Below are 22,353 nucleotides of genomic sequence, written 5' to 3'. Positions count from 1 at the left end.
CACCAGGGAAAAATCTCATACTTCCAGAAGGGAAGGAGAAAATACTCCAGAGGACTCTGTTCTTAACAAGGCTTTCAAGAGATACAAATTTACCAGAGTCTGACTGATGTTTCCCCTGGTGGCAATTGTGAGAATTGATTTTTAGGCTCTGGAGATGGATCCTGATCATGGATGCCCATGGTTTGCAAAGCAGTGGATAAAGCCAAGACATGGAAACAATGTCCTTCAAGAGAAGAATGGTTAAAGAAGCTGTGAATAATGTTTGAACACAGTAATAGAACTATTGAATGCATGCCCTCAGGCTAAAAACACAAACCATCCCTAAACAAACACTGAATTCTCATTAGTAGGCTGATTTTTCAGAGGCAAAAGTTAAAACTGAAACTACTTTATGTACATTCTAGGGCTGAGTAAATTTTAAAAAATTGTGTAATGGGAGCCAGTTATCACAGTCAGAGAAAGAAGTTGTAAATATGAAAGGAAGGATAAAATAAAATATTTGAAAAATCATACATCTGATAAAGGTTTACTATTCAGAATAATGAACTCTTACAATTCAACAATAAAGAGATAAATAAACCAATTTAAAAATAGTCAAAGGATTTGAACATTTCTCCAAAGAAGATGTAAAATGGCCAATGAACAACAAAAAAAATAAATAAATAAAACCTGTGCCTTGAATTGGAATTATAGTTATCACTGTGAACTCGTGGGGAGATAGATGATAGATGATGATAGCTGGCAGATTAGATAGAAGAAAGAGAAGGGAGGGAGGGAGGGAGGGAAGAGGGAGGAAGAGAAATATCAGATGAATATTAAAATGGATATAGCTGGATGAAGGTGTATACAAGCACGCATACATTACTTCTGCTGCTGATAAGTCGCTTCAGTTGTGTCCGACTCTGTGCGACCCCATAGACGGCAGCCTACCAGGCTCCCCCATCCCTGGGATTCTCCAGGCAAGAACACTGGAGTGGGTACGTCTAGCACAGATCAAGTTCTTGATACTAAGTCTCTTCCAGGTTTCCTGTGTCATTCTAATAGGTACATTTCTCTGTTCCTGTGCCTACAGTGCTCTTCTTGTAAACTATCATTAATATTTTTTATTTTTAAGTGTAAGTATGGTTGATTCACAATGCTGTCAGTTTCTGGCATGCAGAAAAGTGATTCATTCATATACATGTGCATATACATATTTTTTCAAATTCTTTACTATTGTAGGATATTACAAGATACTGAATACAGTTCTCTATGCTACACAGTAGAACTTTGTCATTCGTTTTATATAAAGTAGTGTGGATCTGTTAATCCTAAGCACCTACTTTATCCCTTCTTCTCCTTTCCCCTTTGGTAACCACAAATTCGTTTTCTATGTCTGAGAGTCTGTTTCTGTTTTGTAAGTAATTCATTTATATCATTTTTTAAGATTCCACAAATAAGTCATATCATATATGTTTATCCTTCTCTGACTTACTTCACTTAGTGTGATAATTTCTTAGGTCCATCCACGTTGCTGCAAATGGCATTATTTCGTTCTTGATGTCTGATCAGTATTCCACTGATACATGTATATACACCCCACATCTTTATCCATTCCTCTGTTGAGACATTTAGGTTGCTTCCATGTGCTGGCTATTGTAAACAGTGCTACTATGAACATTGGGGTACATGTATCTTTTTGAATTAGAGTTCTCTTCAGATATATGCCCAGGATTAGGATTGCTGGGTCATATGATAGCTCTATTTCTAGTTGTTTTTTTTTTAAGGAACCTCCATACTGATGGTAAAGAATTCACATGCAATGTAGCAGACCTGGCTTTGATCCCTGGGTTGGGAAGTTCCCCTGGAGAAGGAAATGGCTCCCCACTCCAGTATTCTTGCCTGGAGAATCCCATGGACAGAGGAGCCTGGTGGGTATAGTCCATGGGTCGCAAAGAGTCAGACACAACTGAGCAACTTGGCACGAGCATGGTACTGTTTTCCATAGTGGCTGCACCAATGCACACTCCCAGCAAAAGTGTAGGAGCGTTCCTTCTCTCCAAACCTGCTCCAGCATTTATCATTTGTAGGCTTTTTGATGGTGGCCATTCTGACAGGTATAAGGTAATACTTCACTGTAGTTTTGATTTGTATTTCTCTAATAATTAGCAATGTTGAGTATCTTTTCGTATGTCTGTTGGCCATTTGTATTTCTTTAGAGAAATGTCTATTTAGGTCTTCAACCCATTATTTGGTTGGGTTTTTTTTTTTAATATTGAGCTGTTTACACTCTTTGTCTTTGATGTTTATTTTATAATAAGTTTGTAAATTGTCTTGAAAAACCTGGTAAAGAATTTGATTTAAAGATTTATAGATCAATATAAGCAGAATTTATATCTTTTGGAAGATTAACCTGAAGCATTTCATATTTTCTATGGTATTATAAACAGTATATTTGCTTCAATTTCCAATTGTTTGTTGCTAGTTCATTAAAATGTAATTGACTTTCATATGTTAAAATACCCTGCAATGATGCTAAACGCACTCATTAGTCCTATAGGAACTTTTTCTGTAGTTTCTATGAGACTTTTACATAGATAATCAAGTCACCTGCAAATAAAAATAATTCTGTTCCTTTCCAACCTGTATGATTTTTTTCCCTTACCTTTCTGTACTGGCTAGAGTTTCCAATACAAAGTCAAATAAAAAGTGAGAATGGACATACTTGATTTGTCCCTGACCTTAGCAGGAAAGCATTGCATTTCAGCATTAAGTATGCATTTGTATGTGTGTGCTGAAGTTTTACGTCATGTCTGACTGACTCTTTGTGACTCCACAGGGTGTAGCCCACCAGGCTCTTCTGTCCATGGGATTTTCCAGGTAAGAATACTGGAGTGGGTTGCACTTCCTTCTCCAGGGGATTTTCCTGACCCAGGGATTGAACCCACACCTCCATTGGCAGGTGGATTCTTTACCTCTAGAGCCACCTGGGAAGCCAAGCATGCCGTTGAAAGGTGAAAGTGTACTCAGTCATGTCCAGCTTTTTTTCACCCCATGGACTGTGGCCTGCCAGATTCCTCTGGCCATGGAATTCTCCAGACAAGAACACTGGAATGGGTTGCCATTCCCTTCTTCAGGGGATCTTCCAGACTCGGATCAAACCAGGGTCTCCCACATTGCGGGCAGATTCTTTACTATCTGAGCCACTTTAATGGAACCCAAGTATGCCGTTAGCTGTAGGATTTTTTTGTAGATGTCCTGTATCAGTTTGAGAAACTTTTCATCTATTCCTCATTTCCTGAGAAGTTTTCTCATGAAAGGAGGTTGGATTTTATCAAATGCTTTCTTTGTATCTATTGAAATAATCAGGTGGTTTTTCAATATGGGAAATGACATTGACTGATACTCAAATGTTAAACAAACTGCAATCTTGGGATAAAATCCACTTAGTCATGATGTATTGTCCTTATTATAGACTTTCAGATTTGATTTGCTAAAATTTTGTTAGGAAATTTTGCATCTATGTTTATGAGGGATATTAGTCTGTCATTTTCTTTTCCTGAACTGTCTTTGCTTTCCTTATCAGAGTAACACTCTCTTCAAAGAACGATTTTTAGAGGGGAGGAATATGTATGGTTGTTCATAATATTCACTTGCTATCCTTTTAATATCTGTAGGATTTATAGTACTGTCATCACTCTCGTTCCTGATATTGGTAATTTGTGTCTTTTTTCCTGATCAGTCTGGCTAAAAGTTTATCAATTTTATTTATTTTTTCAAAGAATCAGTTTTCCATTTTTGTCAGTTTTCTATATTGTTTTGTTTCTATCTCATTTATCTCCTTTTGCTTGTTTTCCGCTTTATTTTCTCTTCTTTTTCTAGTTTCTTAAATTAGAAGCTGAGGTCATTAATTTCATAATTTTCTTCTTTACTAATACAGCTTAATGCTATATATTTCCCTCTAAGTACTGCCTGGCAGGTTACAGTTCATGGGGTCACAAAGAGTCAAGACACTACTGAAGCAACTGAGTGTGCACACACACACACACATACACACACACACACCACTGCTTGTATCCCCCAAATTTGGACATCTTGGGTTTTGTTCTGTGTTCTTTTATGTGACTGTCAGTCAGGTGTGGCCACAAAAGGCAGCATGGGAGAGGCTCAGGAAGACAGTTTATTAAGCTCCCAAGTCCCAGCACTGGATGCAGAGCATACCATGCCATGCAGGCTACATGGGAAGGCCTCAGAGTGGTCAGCAGGCAGAAGGCGGGAATGGGGGCAAAGCCGAGGCTAGAATCTTTATTGGCGTTTCTGTGGGACAGGCAAGGCAGGGCAAAGTGAACAGTTTAGAATTGGCTAGTTTGAATAATTTCATCAGGTTCTACAAATGTCAGCGTGGTCCTCAATTGGCTGGTACCTGGCCCTGGGATGACTAAGACAGAGGAATATTGCTCCGAAGGTGTATGGATCAGATAAAGGAGGTATGTTTCTGGAGTGGTTAGTTTGTAGGTCAAAGACATTCTCCTGGCTGAGTCCTTTGCTATCACAAGAACTAGCTAGTCTCACCATTCACAACAGCCAAGACAAGGAAGCAACCTAAATGTCCATCAACAGATGAATGGATAAAGAAGATGTGGTTTCACACACACACTGCAATACTGCTCCGCCACAAAAAAAGAATGAAATAATGCCACATGGGTAAACATAGAGATTATCATATGAAGGGGAGTCAGAAAGAGAAAGACAGATATCATATGATATCACTTTTATGTAGAATCTATAATATGATACAAATGAAATGGCTTACAAAGCAGAAACAGACATATAGACTTGTGGTCACCAAGTGGGAGGGCAGTGGGAGAGGGATGGACTGGGACTTTGTTAGCAGATGAGAACTAGTATAAATAGAATGGGTAAACACAAGGTCCTATTATATAGCACAGGGAAATATATTTAATTATTCAATATACTATGTTGTTCAGTCATTAAGTTGTGTCCAACTCTTTGCAACCCCTTGGACTACAGCACACCAGGCTTCTCTGTCCCTCGCCATCTCCCAGAATTGGTTCAAACTCAGGTCCATTAAGTCGATGATGCCATCCAACCATCTCATCCTCTGTCGTCCCCTTCTCCTCCTGCCCTCAGTCTTTCCCAGCATCAGGGTCTTTTCCAATGAGTCAGCTCTTCCCATCAGCTGGCCAGAGTATTGGAGCTTCAGCATCAGTCTTTCCAATGAACACCCAGGACTGATCTCCTTTAGGATTGACTGGTTTGATCTCCTTGCTGTCCAAGGGATTCTCGAGAGTCTTTTCTAACACAATTCAAAAGCGTCAATTCTTTGGCACTCAACTTTCTTTATGGTCCAACTCTCACATCTGTACACTACTGGAAAAACCATCACTTTGACTTATGCAGACCTTTGTCGGCAAACTGATGTCTCTTCTTTTATACACTGTCTAGGTCTGTCATAGCTTTCCTTCCAAGGAGAAAATATCTTTTAATTTCATGGCTGCAGTCACTGTCTGCAGTGATTTTGGAGCCCAGGAAAATAAAATCTGTCACTGTTTCCACTTTATTTCCATCTATTTGCCATGAAGTGATGGGACTGGATGCCATGATCTTAGTTTTTTGCACATTTTCAGCCATCTTTTTCACTTTGCTCTTTCACCCACATGCACACACACACACACACATACACACTCACACACGCATAACTGAATCACTTTGCTGTTTACCAGAAACTAACACAGCATTGTAAATCAACTATCATTAAACAAAAAAAAAAGGAACTGGTTAGCCTCAGCAAGGGCTGTCTCTCCCCACACAGAACAGTTTTTAAGGTGTCAGAACATAATATACAGAAAACTAAAAACAAAGAGTTTTCATTTTCACTCAGTTTGAAATACTAATTTCCCTTTGATCATTTTTATTTTAGAATGATATTAGTTTTCATATATTTGGGGCTTTCCCACAGATCTTTCTTTTCTTGATTTTTAATTTACTTCCACTCTGGTCATAGAATATGGCTTGTATGACTTGAATCCTTTTAAATTTATTGGGACTCATTTACAGCCCAGAATTGAATCTTAGTAAATGATCTATACTAACTTGAATGTATATTCTGCAGTTACTCGGTGGTATTCCATAAATGCCAATCAGGTGAGCTTGGTTGATAGTGTTGAAGTCTTCCAAATCATTACTGATTTTTGGTCTATTTAGTCTATCAATTATTAAGAAAAAGATACTAAAATCTCTGAAATGTGAATTCTTCTCTTTTTGCAGAGGTATCGGTTTTTTGATTCTTGTCTTTTTAAGCTATTGTTAATGACATAAATATTTAGGATTATTAGTTCCGCTTAATTGACCTCTTTATAAAATGACCCAGGTAATATTTTTTGCTCTGCAATCTACTTTACCCAATATCAATATAACTCCTCCAGGTTTCTTTTGCTTCATGTTAGCATAGTATATATTTTTCCATTCTTTAAACCCACTTGCATCCTAATATTAAATCTTGCAGGCAGCATAATTTTGTTCTTCTTTTAAAAATCTGATAATCTTTGACTCTTAATTGAGGGTGTTTAGATCTTTTCCTATTTATTCTTAATCCCATCTCCTGCTTCTTTCTTCCTCTTTTTCTGACTTTTTTTTAGAATTGAGTATTTTTCATGACTTCATGTCCTATATTGTTTTTTTAGCCATTCTTTGTTACTTCAGTGGTCACATCACATCACAAGCTATTTTCAAGTGATATTCCACTTCATATATAACACAAGAAACTCGCAACAGCACAACAGTAGAAACATCCATTTCTACTCTTGGCTTTTGTGCTACTGTTGTTATACTTTCTACTTTTACGTGCTATACACCCCACAATACATTTTCTTTAAAGTTATCTTTTTTGTTGTGGTAGAATATAGAAACATAAAATGTACCGTTTTAACTTTAAAGTGCACAATTTAGTGGCATCAAGTACACTCACCCTGTTGTGCAACTGTGACCACTGTCCAGCTCCGGAAGTTAGCGACCAGTTCTCCTTTTTTAAAAATTGATGTGTACAATAGAAAATCTTTTATATTTATCAATGTAGTTTGTAGTGGTCTTCAATCCTTTGTGTAGATACAAATCTATAACTAGTATTATATTCCTTTCTTCAAAGGACTTCCTTTAACATGACTTCCAGTACAGGTAAGCTACTAATGAACTTTTTCAGCACTCCTACACGTGAAGAATTTCACTGTTATTTTTGAAAGATCTTTCCGCTGGGTACAGAATTCTAAGTTGTTTATCTTTTCCTTCAATACTTAAAGATATATTTCCATAGTCTTTTTGATCACATGGTTTTTTTTGGTTTTGGCCACACCATGTGGCATGTGGGATCTTAGTTAGCTGACCAGGAATCAAACCCATGCCCTCTGCACTTGGAAATGTGGAGTCTTATCTACTGGACTGCCAGGGAAGTCCCAATTGCATGTTTGTTTTTTTTTTTTTTTAACTTTACAATATTGTATTGGTTTTGCCATATATCAACATTAATCGTGACAGGTATATACGTGTTCCTGATCCTGAACCCTCCTCCCTCCCTGTACCATCCCTCTGGGTCGTCCCAGTGCACCAGCCCCAAGCATCCAGTATCGTGCATCGAACCTGGACTGGCAACTCATTTCATATATGATATTATACATGTTTCAATGCCATTTTCCCAAATCATCCCACCCTCTCCCTCTCCAGAAATCTCATCAAACAACTGGGAGTTTCTGACAGGTTTCTTTTACTGATTTTAAATTTAATTCCACTGTTGCCACAGAACACCGTCTGCCACCTTTTTTTTTTTTTTTCGTCTGCCATCTTTATCTGTTTCCCTGCACAAAAAAGCGTACTCTCTGGCTCCTGTTTAGAATACTTCTGCACTCATTTTTATTCTCTCCTTTTGTGTTTTACTAAGCAAGAGGGAAACAAGTGACTCCTTGCAACTTTACTTGCAAATCTTGCACAAAGTTCATGAGACACATGCTGCTTTCTACAGAACTGCAGATGGCAGAGCCGCTAAGTTTCTGGCCACTGTGTAACAGAGATCCTCCTTCCTCCAGTTCCCCGTAGCAGCTTCTTTGCTTCTTTTTAAGCACTCGCTGGCAGTGTTTTCAAAGTCTGGATGTCCACTGATAATCTGTTGATGGCAATTTGGGCATTCTCTAACACGGTCCTCAAAATCCTTCCAGCTGCTGCCCACTTCTTAGTTTCAAAGCCACTCCCACATTTTTGAGTATTTATTACAATAGCATCCTACTCTTGGTACCAAAATCTGTATTATTTATCCACTGCTTTGTAACTGTGGGCGACCATGACCACTATCCATCTCCAGAGCTTAGCAGTCAATTCTCTTTAAAAAAGAAAAAAAGAGAGATATATATAGTAAGAAAATTGTAATTTTGAGGCTTTGGGTATCAGAAATGCAGGTACTTAGCAGGGTCCTCTGGGTTAGGGTCCTCCCAGGATACAACCACGGGGTAGGTTAGAGCTGTGATCATCTCAGGTTCAGCAAAGGAGGGTCTGTTTACAATCTCTCTTCTGTGAGTGTTGGCAGGACCCAGTCCACTGAGGGCCATTGAACTGAGGCTCCCTCCACTCTTTGCCATGTGGGCCTCTCCAATGGGCAACTTACCGTGTCAGAGCAAGCAAATGAGATATGTCAGAGAATATGGACTTTTGTCATATTTCATCAAATGTCAGAGAATAAAGACTTTTCATTATGAGTTGTATTTTTTGCCTGGCTCTTTGCTTGCCCGGTAATTTCTGATTGGATGTCAGATACTGTATATATTTTTCAGTTGCTCAGTCATGTCCAACTCTTTATGATCCCATGGACTGCAGCCTGCCGGGCTCCTCCATCCATGGGATTTCCTGGGCAAGAATACTGGAGTAGGTTGCCATTTCCTTCTCCAGGGGATCTTCCCAATCCAAGTATCAAACCCAGGTCTCCTACATTGCAGGCAGATTCTACTGTCTGAGCCAAAGTTTTACCTTATTGGTTGCTAGATATTTTCATACTATAATAGGTAGCTTTGTTCTGGAATGTGGTAAGTTACTTGGAAATAGTTGGATTCTTTTGGGTTGTGTTTTCAAAACTTTATTAGAATGCATGCAGCATGAGTTTAGGTCTAACTTTCACAATATTGAAGCAAAACCTTGTTGAATACTCTGCCTGATGCCCTGTGAGATGAGGAACGTCATCCAGGTTGGTGGGAACAGAACAGTGCAGACCGTGGATGTGCTCCCCTGGTCCTTCCGGGCGTCTCCTTCCCCAGCCTCGAGTAGCTTCTTCATGTGCATGTGCTTCCTGGTGCTCAGTGGAAGACCCAGGGGCCCCCAAGCATATTCGGTACTTCTTTGTGCAGCTCTCCGATTCGGTACGTTGCCCTGTAAATTCCACCTGTGGTGGGGTGTAAGGGCTTGTTCAGGGAAAAGGCAGCAGGAAAGGATAACAGGGTAAATGGTGGCCCGTGAATCACTCATTTACAACTTCCCTCAAGGTATAAGCAGGTAGAGTTACTGTTCTATTGTTTAAGTCCATAAACTTTGAAAAGAGTCCAATTCATCACTGCCTAACTGTATATCAGATTTCGGGGTACAGATGAAACTCAAATAGGGTACCAATGTAAGAACCAAAAAGGAAAAAGGAAGAAGAGAGCACAGAGGACACAGTGGCAGGGAGACAGGGGTGGGAGCGGGAGTCAGGCTTCCTGGGGACACCACCTTAACTCACGTTCAGAGGATCAACAGGAATTTGCTACACGGTGCGAACTGATCCAGACTTGGCAAGGGCAGATTTTTACTCGAAAAGATGACAGCAGAGAGGAAAACAACTGTTTCAACAGGGAGGACACACTGACCATAAGATCGGCAAGCATCTCAAGAGTTACACAAAAGTTTTCTTTTACAGGAAGGAGGAAACAAGGAGAGTGGGGACTTCCCTGGCAGTCCATCCGTTAGGCATCTGCCTCCCGACACAGGGGAACTAAGCTCTCACATGCCTCAGGGTGAATGAGCCTATGCGCACCTACTAGAGAAGCCCCCAGGCACCGTTAACTTGAGAAAAGCCTGTGCTCAGCAACAGAGACCCAGTGCCGCCAAAAAGGAGGAGAGGAAGAGGGTGAACAGCAGTGGGGTGGTAAGGTGGCAGATCGGACACTGTTTTCCCGAGTCCAGCCTGTTCTCAGGAGGGGCTGTAGGCTGAGGCTGGGCCAAAATTTAGGGGCCTGTGGGAAGGATGGAATCTTAACCGAGATTTGGTTAAGAAGCATTTTGTTCCAATTGATCAGTGGGAACAAGTAATTCAGCTAGTCACATGAGGCAGAGAATGGGAGGCCTGTGTTTGGCCTTGTCACTGGTAAACGAGAAGAGTACCCTTGAGTCTTAAGACTCAAGACTTAAGGGGAAAAGTGGTTCTTTGTAGCAAGCTGTTTTCCAGAACACAAAAGACTGGGTGTTTCTTTAACATGCTGTCTCTGTCTTCCAGGATCACAGAGCTTGGGTACAACTTGACATCACCCATGGATACATTAAAGAACACGAAAACAGTAAGCAACAAGGACAGAAACGAAAATGCAAGTGTTCGCTGTTGCTTGAGCATCTCAAGCATACAGGTGGGACAGGATACGAGAATCTGGAAACAATGCCGGTTAAAGTCCAGCCTGAGACAGCTGGGAGCCACCTGCTGCGGTGAGTGACGGGCTGGTCTGCGGCCTCTGCACAGCCGTGCTTGAGCAGAGGTCTGGCTCACAGGGCCTGAAGGTCTGGCTGCCCGGGGCCATCTCCAGGGTTTGAACGGACAAAGCAGCTGGCTCTGTGGGTCAGCACCAACTGCCGGCCAGACTGTAACAGTGTGTTTGTCCCGAAAGGTCAGCTCAGAGAAGAGGAATTCAGGGAAAGTGGCTTTTGCTTAAAAGCACTCTCGACAAAATGAATGTGGTCTTCTGCCCAGGAGGGCACTGACAGTTGGAAACACTGCTGCCCAGCGGCAAGGGGCAGGCAGGACTCTTGAGAAGCCTTAGTCACACAGAATGAGCCTCCTCAAGACACTGGAACACACTCTTCAGGACCTTGCGCACGCCTGTCTGTCTTCTATGGTATGAAAGAACACCTTTTCTTTCATACTAGGAATAAGGAAAAAAGCCCAGAGACATTTTTCAGAATAAAGGAACCAGCCATTAAAGACCTAAGGGTCATGTTGATGTATGGCAAAAACCATCACAATATTTTAAAGTAATTATCTAATTATCCTTCAATTAAAATTAATTAATTAAAAAAAAGATCCAAGGGTACTAGAAGAGGAATGTTCTAGTTCTAGGAATGCTGTTAGAAGAGGAATCCAGCCTTCCAGCAACATCAACAATGTATCTTGAGGGAGAAATAAGAGATCATTCTCTCAGAGAAGATCAACCACCAGGACCTGTGTGCACTGTGGATCCCAAAGGGGGTGATGGCCCTCAGGTGACCTAGAGGGCCTCCAGCTGTGGGTACCTCCCGGGGAACACACGTGAGCTGACCAGGGGCCAGGCAGCACTGCAAGCTGCTCAAAGTCCTCCCTCGCTCTGGACCACCGTCACAGGCTCACAGGGCCTCCCCGGCCACACAGCACACTAACTGGCAAGTCTTCTCGTCTCTCCGGTGCTCCCTGCAGACGGGAACTTACTTCCCATCTTACTCCTCTGGGCCTGCCACCAACTGAGGCCCTGCTGGAGGTTTGTCATCTAGACATAACTGATGGCAAGGCTCATAAGAACATCTATAATGAACAGTGGTTAAATGTCCCATTTCTGTTTATTCAGGAGAACATTAAGATAAATACACCTAAATATTACAAAATTTTTATATACAAGAATGAACACTCCCCCAAAATTCTGAAAAGTGGTCTGAAAAAAAAAAACTCCCAAAAATATAGTCTCCCCACTCCCACTTTTAAACCCTGGATGACCCAGGAAGATAGAATCAAGCTCTTGATGCATTTTCTTCAACACGGTTAACAGATACTTGAATCTAGATTGGTTTGGCCAATGCTATTGGAAAGAACATAGATGTAGAAAGAAAATGCTACATTTAAAGTCCTTTTCCAGCGTTGGTGCTGGCCATCCAGCCTTCAGCCACATGCCCCTGTGGGCGTCATTTCCTGAAGCGCTTGAAAAGCGGGTGCACGTGCTTAGTGGAAGTCTTACTCCGCGATGAGTGGTACTCCATGTACACCGTGTCGTCGGCCCCGGACATGGAGCTCATCGTGCCAAAGCGCCGGGACACCTGCAGGGGGACCCGGCCCGCCGTCAGTTTCCAAGGTGAAACACCCTCCCTTCTACATTTATAATCATAGTAAGTTTTATAAATTTATGAGTTTCATAGATTTTATAATTTTTAAAATAACATTTACTGACTGCATAGTATGTCTCAAGTATTATTCTAAGCAGCTTATACTTATTTATTACATGTCGTAACTTACTGAATCCTCACGATCATTCTAATGCCCATTTTACAGAAGAGGAAACAAACATGGAGAAATGAAGTAACTCGTCCAAGAGCACACAACTCTTTTAAGAGATGGGACGTGAACCCAGGCTTAGATTCCCTGTACCTAACTGTAATACCACACTGCCTCTCTTCATGGCAATTTCTAAACAGAATCTTAACAGTGAGGGCAGGAGTCCTTCAAATCTCCCGAGACCCTACCATAAGGCTTGAATCAAGTAGAAACTCAGAAAGCCCCAGGCTTGGTTCTATGTCTCACTGAATGGCCTTGGGCAAATTCTGAATGTCTGTAACTCAATGAACTCACGTGTAAAATGGGGATAACCACGTCTGCTTGACATATGTGGTGTGAACGGAAATCACACAGGTCAAGAAGGGTCTGGCCCAGTGCTTGGCACACAACTCACACCAGATTACAAGCAAAGGATGCAGACGGGCACTGAAGCCACACCTTCTGCAGCCTGACCTTAGGTGACCCACTGTGAAGCGGAATTGACTTGACACCACCTTCGGACAAAAACCGGAAGCTTCCCTGGGCACCCATGGAGGGTGCCTGGAGAAGATCCAGCCCCCAGCGGCCGGCGCTGGGACAGGAAGGTCTCAGGGCACACAGCGCCTTTCCCGGTGACAGCTTCCTTCTTCCCTTGTTCTACTATCACTCACCTTGCAGCTCTACCGCCAACTTAGTTTCAAAAGCACCTGATCAAACAGTACTTCTCTCCTTGGAAGGGCCAGATACGAATTCCTCACCATGATACTCTCATTAGTTATACCATACTATATTTGCCCGGCGCAAAAACAGGCATTCGGTAAGTATGTGCAGAATTACTGAAAAGTTGAACACTTGCAGAGAACTCTAAATTTTTCAAAACATGTATTGAAACTACAACACAGTTCTTTCTCAGTCCTGTCTTACAGGCCGGAAGGCTGTGTTATCACTGAGGAGGAAGCTGGGGTGAGGTGACTCACCCAAGGCCAAGAGGGGTAGCCCCAGGTCCGTCACACTCCTTGCCACCACCACCCTAGCGGAAGCCTGGGCTCCAACATCCAAATACTAACACTTACGCCTGACTATTACGTGAGCGCCGCAGGAGACAACTACACCTACCATGGGCTCAGACACGTAAAATAAGACAGACACACAGAAAGGCTAACAGGGATAATTTCTATTATTTCCTTCGCTACAATTTCCCATGTATTCCAAGTTTTTAAAAAACCACAGAGGCACATACACACACAGAACTGTGAAGCTGTATGGGTGTCTAAGACTCTGTCCTTCAGGAGAACGGACATCTGGAGCCTCACCTACTCACTCACCTGGCTGGATTTGGAGCCAAATTCGCCTGCCACCACCTCCTCCTCAGCATCCAGGTCAGTGGCCGCCAGGACCTTCTGTAGGAGCTGCTGTTGCTCCTCTTTCGTTGAAAATGCCAAGTCTTCCTCTTCCATGCCAGCAAGCTTGGTGATCACCTGTAGAGCGGAACCCTCTTGTTTTCTCCCCCTTGGCCCGATCCCACCTTCTCCTGGGCTCATCTGGTCTGGTCGCCTCCTCACTCAGGCCCAGCAGAGAAGCTGCCTAATAACAGAGAGCTCCTCTCTGGCAGTGCAGAGCCCAGCCTCGGGAGCCACCTCAACAAGGAGCTCAGCCAAGGACTGCAAGGCAGGAAAGGTTCAGCAAATTCTAGGGAAATCTGCTCCCAACACATGGCACCTAAATAACCACTTACAGAAGATCTCCAGGGATCTTGGCAACCTCCAAGGAACCATTCTAGTAGCTTTCCCATCTTGCACCAGGTAAAGGGAGGGAGCAAGAACTGAAGGGCACAGACTGTTGCCCTTTAAGAAGGTATCCAACCTCCAGGCCTGGCACCCAGGGCTTCCAGCAGAAGGGGCATGTACAAATGATTGGATATTTTTTCTAAAAGAGAAAGATAGCAGCAGGGTGGAGATCTGGTTTTCACTTCCTTGGGGATAACTCACTACAAGGCCTACTTATCCCTGCAGAAAGTGAGGATTGATTACGTGAAGGGAACTTCTTTTCTGCTCCCCCCTCTCTAATTTTCACGTAATTTTAAAAGAAAATTCCTAGAAGGAAGGACCTGGCTAAGCCCTTCAGGTGGCCACAGATCTGGAGGACAGATGTGGGACACTTCTGCCCTGGCCTCCTCCCCAGGGTCATGATTCTGGGAACCCTAGCCTGGCTGCTCTCGGCGGGCAGACTTGAAGGTGAGGCTCGCAAAGGCAGCTCCAGCCAACACAGACCACCACGTGCTCAGCACTTTGTCAAGCTCACCTGTCAAGAACCCAGAGCCCTTCCTGATTCAGTGCTTCTCTTACCCTTATGACACCCCTGGGAATCAGAAGGTACGAGTGCTGTTCTCACCACAAATGTTATACACACGGATAAAAAGGTTGCAGTGAAAATCCTTCGAAAAACTGTGCCAAGTGTCCTGAACTAGAATTCAGCATGAGAAGTCTGAAAAGTGTCACTGCCTCTGACTGAAAGAGGAGGGTCGGACAACCCTGTCCTCTTGTCTAAGGTGATAAAGGGAACTCTGTTAGTTCCCTGATTAGTTCTACTCTAAACCAATTTGAGAAAGATACAATTTAAAGTAGCTGGAGAGGCAGCCTACAGGCTTCCACAAATCAGGAACCTGGGAACCTGTATGTTCTAAAACGTCCTTTCAGTCCCCTGCTTGCAGTACCCTCCACAAAAAAAAAAAAAAAAAAAACCCTTTGGGATACTAAATCCTGGCATAAATTTACTATCTGTGTCAAGAGGAAAGCAAGCAAATGCTTTCACCAATGAAAGTCAGCCAAAGCTTCAGAGTTTCCCAAGTTATTAGAACACCAGATTTATAGTTCGTGAATGGCTCCTGATGTTTGAGGCTCACAGAAGCCGAGGCTCACCGATGGCTAAGGACAGAGCTCTCCCAGCTACTGGCGGGGACCCCTGAGAAAGGAAACCCAAAGGGCTCACACTCACGCAGTGGTGGCCACAGCTCCCTGGCTTCTCAAGCCCTGCTAGCTTAGCACATTTTCCCACCAACGTCGAATGGGATCTTTTTTTTTTTTTTTTTTGCAAGATGACTATAAAAAGTTAACAAGCTGAGACTCCACATGTTGCTTGCTTCAGAGGCCCTGTTCTCTGAGAGGTTGGAGGCAGGAGAGGAGCCTACACAAGCTTTTTCCTTCAAAGCTCCCCACAGTTCATGCAAGGAGAACAGAAGTCTGAGGCGGGGCCCCCAGTCCCCGAACTTCTGTGCCTGCCGGAGACCTGTCCCACGCTGTGCTGACAGTGGCCCCCACTTCTCATGGAGGGCTGGGTAGAAAAAAGCCTCGGTCCGACTCTGACCAGAGACCAAAATGGATACATACCTTAAAGCTGTAACCTTGATCTACCAAGAACCTCTGTCGCTTGGTTGAGTAAGCCATTTCCTGTGTGTCCTGGGATACCAGCGAGTAAAAGAAGGCATTGTACTCCTCTGCAACCATCCCTGGGGGGAGGGCATGAAAAAGGATGACATGAGCCATCAGAACTCCAGGAACTAAGGGTCCACGGCTCAAAAGGGTAGCTATGGCTGATTCTTGTTGATGTTTGACGGAAAACAACAAAATTCTGTAAAGCAATTATCCTTCAATTAAAAAATAAAGTTAATAAAAAAAATAAAGTGGCAAAAAAAAAAAAAAAAAGTTAAGTCCTGCAGTGGGAGAGCATTGCAGTCAGAGGGGTCACTGCCCTGACTTTGCACAATGACTTCAACAAAATTAAAAACTTTGGTGCTTCAAAGGACACCATAAAAAAAGTGAAAAAACAACTCACAGAATTGGGAAAAACATTTACAAAGCATACATCTGATAAGGGATTTGCCCCTAAGGCATAAAAAAACTATTACAACTCAATAATGAAAAGACAAACCAGTTATATTCAGGAAAAAAGATCTGAATAGACATTTCCCCAAAGAAGATATACAAAGAAGATTCATGCGTCCATGGGCACATGGAGAAAGCTCACTGGCACTAGTCATCAGGGACATGCAAGTCAAAACCATGACAAAATACTGCCGAACACCACAGAATAGCGAGGATAAAAAGGGTGATTACAGCTGTCGTCAAGGCTGTGGAGAAGCTGAAATCCTCACACACTGCTGCTGAGAACGTGAAATGGTGCAGCCACTTGGGAAAGAGCCCGGCAGTTTATTAAACTGTTAAACATACAGTTACTACATGACCAACAATTACACGCCAAGATACACCCAGGAGAATTAAAACTTATGTCCAGACAAAATTTGCATATGAATTTCATAACAGCACTATTCTAAGTGCCAAAAAGGATAAATAATCCAAATGTCCATAAATGGATTTTAAAAGTTCATACAGTGGAATATTACTCATCAATAAATAAGAATGAGGTACTAATAGGTGCTGCAATATGGATAACCCTTCTGAAAATATTATGCTAAAACTACTAAAAGAATAAAAAGCTCAGAGAAAAGACACAACAGAATTATCACAGAAACAAGGTAACCTAAAAATCTGGTCCTGCAGGAAAATCTGAATGTTTTTGCTTCACAGTTCAGTGTAAGTTAATTATTTGTGTACTGCCTCTGAATTCAATTGTTTGTCTTCCAAGAGCGCAGAGATGCAAAGAAAAGGGCTAATTATCTTATAACAAATATTTTCTTTTGTCTTATTGAGATAAAAATGACATAGTGCTATAGACACGTAATGATATGACTTACATATATGGCAAAATGACTACCTCAGTAACTTTAGTTCACATCCGTCATTTCACAGTAACACACATACAAAAAAAGGGAAAAAATGGCTTTTCCCTTGTGATGAGAACTTTGAGAATGTACTCTTGAACAACTTCAACTATAACATACAGCAGTGGAGACTATAGCCGTCATGTTGCACTTCGTATCTCCAGTACGTATTTAGCTGAAAGTGTGTACCTTTTGAATACATTCTTTCAAATCCCCCACTCCCAAATCCCCATTCTCTGGTGATCACAAATCTGATATCTTTTCCTCTAAGTTTGTTTTTTTGTAGATCCCTCATATAAGGGAGATCATACAGTATTTGTCTGTCTGACTTATTCCAACTAGCATAACATTGTCAAGGCCCATCCATGTTGTCACAGATGGTAGGATTTCCTTCTTTTTTATGGCTGATTATTATATTGGGTTGGCCCAAAAGTTCGTTCCAGTTTTTCTGTAACATCTTATGGAAAAATCTGGACGAACTTTTTGTTCAACTCAATATATGGACACACACGTGCATGCACACCACATTTTCTTCATCCATTCATCTGCTGATGAACATTTACACCATGTCTTGGGTATTGAAAATAATGCTGACATTAAATTAACATGGTGGCACAAACATCTCTTTGGCATAGTGACTTCATTTCTATCAGATATACATCCAGAAGTGTAATTGCTGGATTATACGCCAATTCTATTTTTAATTGTTTAAGGGACATTCATACTGTTTTCCACAACAGCTGTACCAATTTACATTCCCAACAGCACACAATGGTTCCCATTCCTCTACATCCTTGACAATTAACAAATGTTAACTACTGACTTTTTGATAACATTCTAACAGGTGTGAAGCAATCTCATGGTGTTGATTTGCATTTCCCTAATAATTAGTGATGATAAGCACCTTTTCATGTACCTGTTGGCTATTTGTGTATCTTCTTGGGAAAACTGTCTCTTCAGGTCTTTTGCCCAGCTTTTAATTGAATTATTTTTTTTTTTTTTTGCTGTTGGGTTGTATGAAGTCTTTATATGTATATTAACTCCTTATTAGATAAATGAGTTGCACGTATTTTCTCCCATTCCACATATTGCATTTTCATTATTTTTTAAAAAATATTTATTTATTTAGCTGCATCGGGTCTTAGTTGAGACGTGCAGGGCCGTCACTGTGGCACGCGGGACCTTCCCATCGTGGCCTGTGGGCCTAGTTGCCTACAGCACATAGGACCTTAGCCCCCCTGTGGCACACGGGACCTTCCCATCGTGGCCCGTGGGCTTAGTTGCCTACAGCACATAGGACCTCAGTCCCCTGTAGTAGTAGTTTAGTCCCTAAGTCGTGTCCTGCGACCCATGGACTGTAGCCTGCCAGGCTCCTCTGTCCACGGGATTCTCCAGGCAAGAGCACTGGGCAGGGATCAAATTCACGGCCCCTGATTGGAAGGCAGAGTCTTAAGCACTGGGACCACCAGGGAAGTCCCTGCCTTTTCATTTTGCTGCCTATTTCTTTTGCTGTGAAGATGCTCTTTAGTTTCATGTAGTCAACTATTGACTTGGCAGTCAAAAAAAACAGTGCCAAGATCCATGTCAAAGGAGCATTTTTTCCCTATGTTTTCCTTTAGGAGTTTCATGGTTTCCAGTCTTGTACTTAAGTCTTTAATTCATCTTGAGCGGGCTTTTGCTAGTGGTGAAAGATAGGGGTGGAGCTGCATTCTTTATATGTGGATATCCAATTTTCCCAGCACCATTTATTAAAGAGACTGTCTTCTACTCCACTGGGTATTCTCAGCTCTCTTGCATGGGTTTATTTCTGGGCTTTGGATTCTGTTCCACTGGTCTATAATCTGTTTTTATACCAGTAACATACTGTTTGGATAGCCAAAGCTTTATTAAATAACTTAAAATCAGAAGTGTGATGCCTCTTGTTTTGTTCTTTCTCAGAACTACTTTGGCTATTTAGGGTCTTCTGTGGTACCATGTAAATTTTAGGAATACTATTTTTACTTCTTTAAAAATGCCAGTAAAGACTTAATAGGGATTGCACTCAATCTAAAGATGGCTTTGGGTAATACAGATTTAACAACATTAATTCTTCTAATCCATGAACAAAGGATACTTTCTATTTATTTGTATTTTCTTCCATTTCTTTCGTCAGTGTCTTGTAGCTCTTTCACCTCCTTGGTTAAATTTACTTCTAAATATTTTATTGTTTTTGATGCTCTTGTAAATGGAATAGTTTTACTTTTTTCTTTTAGACAATTTGTCATAAGTGTATAGAAATGCTACTGATTTTTTAATGTTAACTTTGTATCCAGTAACTTTACTGAATTTGCTGAATATATCTAACAGTTTTTTGGTAAAGTTTTTAGGGTTTTCTACCTGTAAAATCATGTCACATGCAAATAGAGAAAATTTTACTTCTTCTGTTTCAATTCTGATGCCTTTTTCACACCTAATTGCTTTGGTTAGGACTTCTAGTATAATGAACAGATGACAGTGGGTGTCCTTGTCTTGCTTCTGATCTTAGAGGAAAACCTTTCAAACTTTTCACTGTTAAGTATGATGTCAGCTGTGGGCCTATCCTACGCAGCCTCTATTATGCTGAGGTACTTTCCTCCTATGGGATTCCCAGCTGGCTCAGTAGTAAAGAATCCACCTGTCAATGCGGCTGACACAGGAGACATGGGTTTGATCCCTGGGTCGGGAAGATCCCCTGGAGGAGGAAATGGCAACCCACTCCAGTATTCTTGCCTGGAAAATTCCACCAACAGAGGAGCCTAGTGGACTACAGTCTGGTGGGGTCCCAGTAGTCGGACATGACTGAGAGAGTGAGCATGCACACCCGTTCCTCCTTTACCTAATTTGTTAAGAGTTTTTATTACACACAGATGTTGAATTTTTTCAAACGCTTCTTCTCCATCTATTGAAACGATCATATGAATTTTCTTCCTTAATTCTATCAGTGTGAGGTGTCACATTTATTGATTTTTGTGTCTTGTGTATGTTTGCATCCCAGGGACAAATCCCACTTGATCATGGTGAATGATCCTTTTAACGTGGGGCTGAATTTGGTTTGCTGGTATTTTTTTGAGGATTTTTACATCTGTATTCATAGGATATTTGGCCTGTCCTTTTCTTTTCTGTAGTGAACTTTTCTAGTTTTGATATCAGGGCAATACTAGCTTTGTATAATGAGTCAAACAGTACTTTAAAAAACAAAATCAAAGAGCTGTTCAAATTAGATTTGTTTCTGTGTGATGAAGAGTAACGAGTAAATAAAGAGTCATTTTCACATATATTAGTCAGATTTATCCAAGAGTCTACTACATTCTGGGGGGCTCCCTGGTGGCTCAGCAGTAAAGAATCCACCTGCAGTATAGGAGATTGGTTCGATCCTTGGGTCAGGAAGATCCCCTGGAGAAGGAAATGGCAATCCACTCCAGTATTCTTGCCTGGGAAATCCCACAGACAGAGGAGCCTGGAGGGCTACAGTCCATGGGGTTACAAAGAGTCAGACACCGCTCAGTAACTAAACAACAACAACTACTGTATTCTGTACTGCAGTCTCGTTCCTCCTCATAGCCCTGAACGATAAGGATCGTCGGTCCTGCTTTGGATGAGAAACCGATTTGCTTTGCTGAGAGGGGCAAATCACTTATCCAAGGTCACACAGCTGGTCTGGGGCCCAAGCCCACGTTTGCTATTCCTACAGCTTGCCCTGTCTCCATTGTAATCACAGTCAGTTAGCTGCTTCCTAAATATACTCAAATGCTCATCAATCTTATCATTTTCAAAAACCCTAACAGTCCAAGCTGTTCCTGAGATGAGTGACTCCCTTGAGGACAGGGCCTGGGTCATTCCTGTAGGACCCACATGGCCCTAGGAGGGTGCTGGAGGACGCCAGCAATACTGGTCTCTACTCTGCCCATGATGGGGGTCTAGGCCTCTTTACTGCAATTAACAAGCAGAAACTCCATGCCTCTTGCTTCCTCATTTGCTAAGCTTCTATTAGCTGCCACTCGGGGGACCATTCTTCACAGGTTAGGAGTGAGGTAACCACCGTGGCTGCTCCTGCCAAGCTCTCCCCTTACTCTTAACTCGAGGTTCAGAGGGCACCTTCCAGCTCCGATACATCCACTGGGGGCCAAAGCGCTGCTTTCTCCCTCTACAACCACACCGTTCGGCACTGCTTCCCAGGTCCCTTTTCCATGAACATAAGCACTCAGCTCAGACTATGAGTTCCAGACAGCTACCATGGAAAACATCCAGATGGAAATAATAATGCCAAGGAGCCTGGGTCCTTGCTTTGGAACCCCCTCCGCCCCGCCCCCTTGTAGAGTCCACCTAACCCAGGAGCACAAGCCCGCCCTCACGATCACACAGGCACCGGACAGAAGTGGTGGAAAAGAGAGTCCCGGGGCAGGTACCTTTTTTCGCTCGGAGCACTCGCCCTAGCCTCTGGGCCTCCTGCCGCCGGGAGCCACCATGAGAGGAAATCTGAATGAGAACATTCGCTTCTGGCAAATCAAATGATGTGTCACCCACCTGCAGAAATGAGACAGCTGTGAGCTTGGGAAGGTTTTTATATGTGAGACAAAAAGGAAAAAAAATTCAACTAGCCTCAAATTTAAAAAGGCTCTGTACATAATTTATGAACAACAATCACTACCATCTCAGTCTATACCAGGGTCCCTCAGATGCAAGCAGGTCTCTAGGACCGAGTGTGCTTCCGGAGAGCTGTCTTACGGAAGCTGTCAGGACCCAGGTCCTAACCATCTGTCTCAGCAACAGTCCTAGTGCGAACTGCTAAGGCCCAGAGACAAGAGGGCCCGATCAACACTCTGAGTGATGCTTTTCATTTTTTGCAACTGAACTAGCTCTGCACAAAACCATCCACAATCTTAACTCGAGGCCACTGAGGCCAACAGCACAAGCTGGACACGTGACCTGGTAGGGCCCACGGCCTGCAGCGGGCTGGATCCTGGCTCAGGGCAGCTGCCCCAGCTTGGGGGACGGGGGACGGCAGCACCATCAAGGTCTCCAGACACAGAAATCAAAGGCTGGTACTTACTGATCCATCTATGATCAC

General features: G+C 42.5%; 1 protein-coding gene across 3 annotated transcripts in view; it reads right to left on the bottom strand.

The window, feature by feature from the left end:
* Positions 1–11,786: 11,786 nt before the first annotated feature.
* The window catches only part of ERCC3 (ERCC excision repair 3, TFIIH core complex helicase subunit), a 30,312-nt gene continuing 19,745 nt past the window's right edge, over positions 11,787–22,353 (bottom strand). For all 3 annotated transcript variants that reach the window (XM_061432305.1, XM_061432315.1, XM_061432323.1), the window contains exons 12-15: positions 21,692–21,809; positions 15,877–15,995; positions 13,816–13,968; positions 11,787–12,276 (exon numbers count right to left, since the gene is read on the bottom strand). In XM_061432305.1, the coding sequence (XP_061288289.1) occupies positions 12,145–12,276; positions 13,816–13,968; positions 15,877–15,995; positions 21,692–21,809 (522 nt within the window). In that variant the 3' untranslated portion in view covers positions 11,787–12,144. The remainder of the gene's footprint in view (positions 12,277–13,815; positions 13,969–15,876; positions 15,996–21,691; positions 21,810–22,353) is intronic.

The sequence above is a fragment of the Bos javanicus genome, chromosome 2 (genome assembly GCF_032452875.1).
Source record: "Bos javanicus breed banteng chromosome 2, ARS-OSU_banteng_1.0, whole genome shotgun sequence".
Taxonomy (NCBI): Eukaryota; Metazoa; Chordata; class Mammalia; order Artiodactyla; family Bovidae; genus Bos; species Bos javanicus.
The sequence above is the reverse complement of the archived record's forward strand: the minus strand, read 5'-3'. Positions and strand labels throughout refer to the sequence as shown.